Raw genomic sequence first — 609 nt, 5'->3', positions numbered from 1 at the left:
CCTGCAATGCTGCTCTGCCCTCTTATTCCCTTCTTAGACACCCAAGTGGAGACAAGGATGCCGTCCAAAATCGCACCCCGCCTACGCAGCATGCCGTTGCTGTTGTTTTCTGTGGTACTCACTATTGTTATGCTCATATACACTATATTCTGGTATGGGGGCGCATCATCACCCCATTTATTAGAAGAAATTGTTTCTCCTGTCCAAGAAAGACTGACACCCGCTCTGGATAATAGTGATTATAATCTGAATTACTCTGCTTACCTTCCAGAAACACTATCAACTATAGTGAAGTCGCGCACGGAATCGTGGAGAGCGGATAGTCTGTCGATGATGCTACAGCCACGAGAATACCGTCGCATGACGTGTGCCCAGCTGCGCACACAACACCAGCGTGAGATTTCAATTGCCGCTGGACACAACAAGCACTCCAAGAGACCTTTGCGTGACCGTCGTGGAATCTTGCTCGCAGATCCGTATCCCGTGTGTGGACGCTACCTGCTCTCACGTCTAACGGGTGGGAAGCACCGCTATGTGTTTGTTGTGCGTACCGGGCGCTCCCAGCCGTCACAGTTGCCGAGTGTGCTGACGGTGAGGGCGGGGGATTGG

The 609-nt window shown here is 51.9% G+C and overlaps 1 protein-coding gene across 1 annotated transcript; it reads left to right on the top strand.

The window, feature by feature from the left end:
• Positions 1 to 6: 6 nt before the first annotated feature.
• On the top strand, positions 7 to 609 carry TM35_000012620 (uncharacterized protein; the record flags this gene model as incomplete). The annotated part of the gene is made up of 1 exon (XM_029020943.1): positions 7 to 609. A coding segment is annotated over one exon (603 nt), but the record flags the coding sequence as incomplete, so codon positions are not given.

Source organism: Trypanosoma theileri (assembly GCF_002087225.1).
Source record: "Trypanosoma theileri isolate Edinburgh chromosome Unknown TM35_Tth_1_V1, whole genome shotgun sequence".
Classification (NCBI taxonomy): domain Eukaryota; phylum Euglenozoa; class Kinetoplastea; order Trypanosomatida; family Trypanosomatidae; genus Trypanosoma; species Trypanosoma theileri.
The sequence above is the reverse complement of the archived record's forward strand: the minus strand, read 5'-3'. Positions and strand labels throughout refer to the sequence as shown.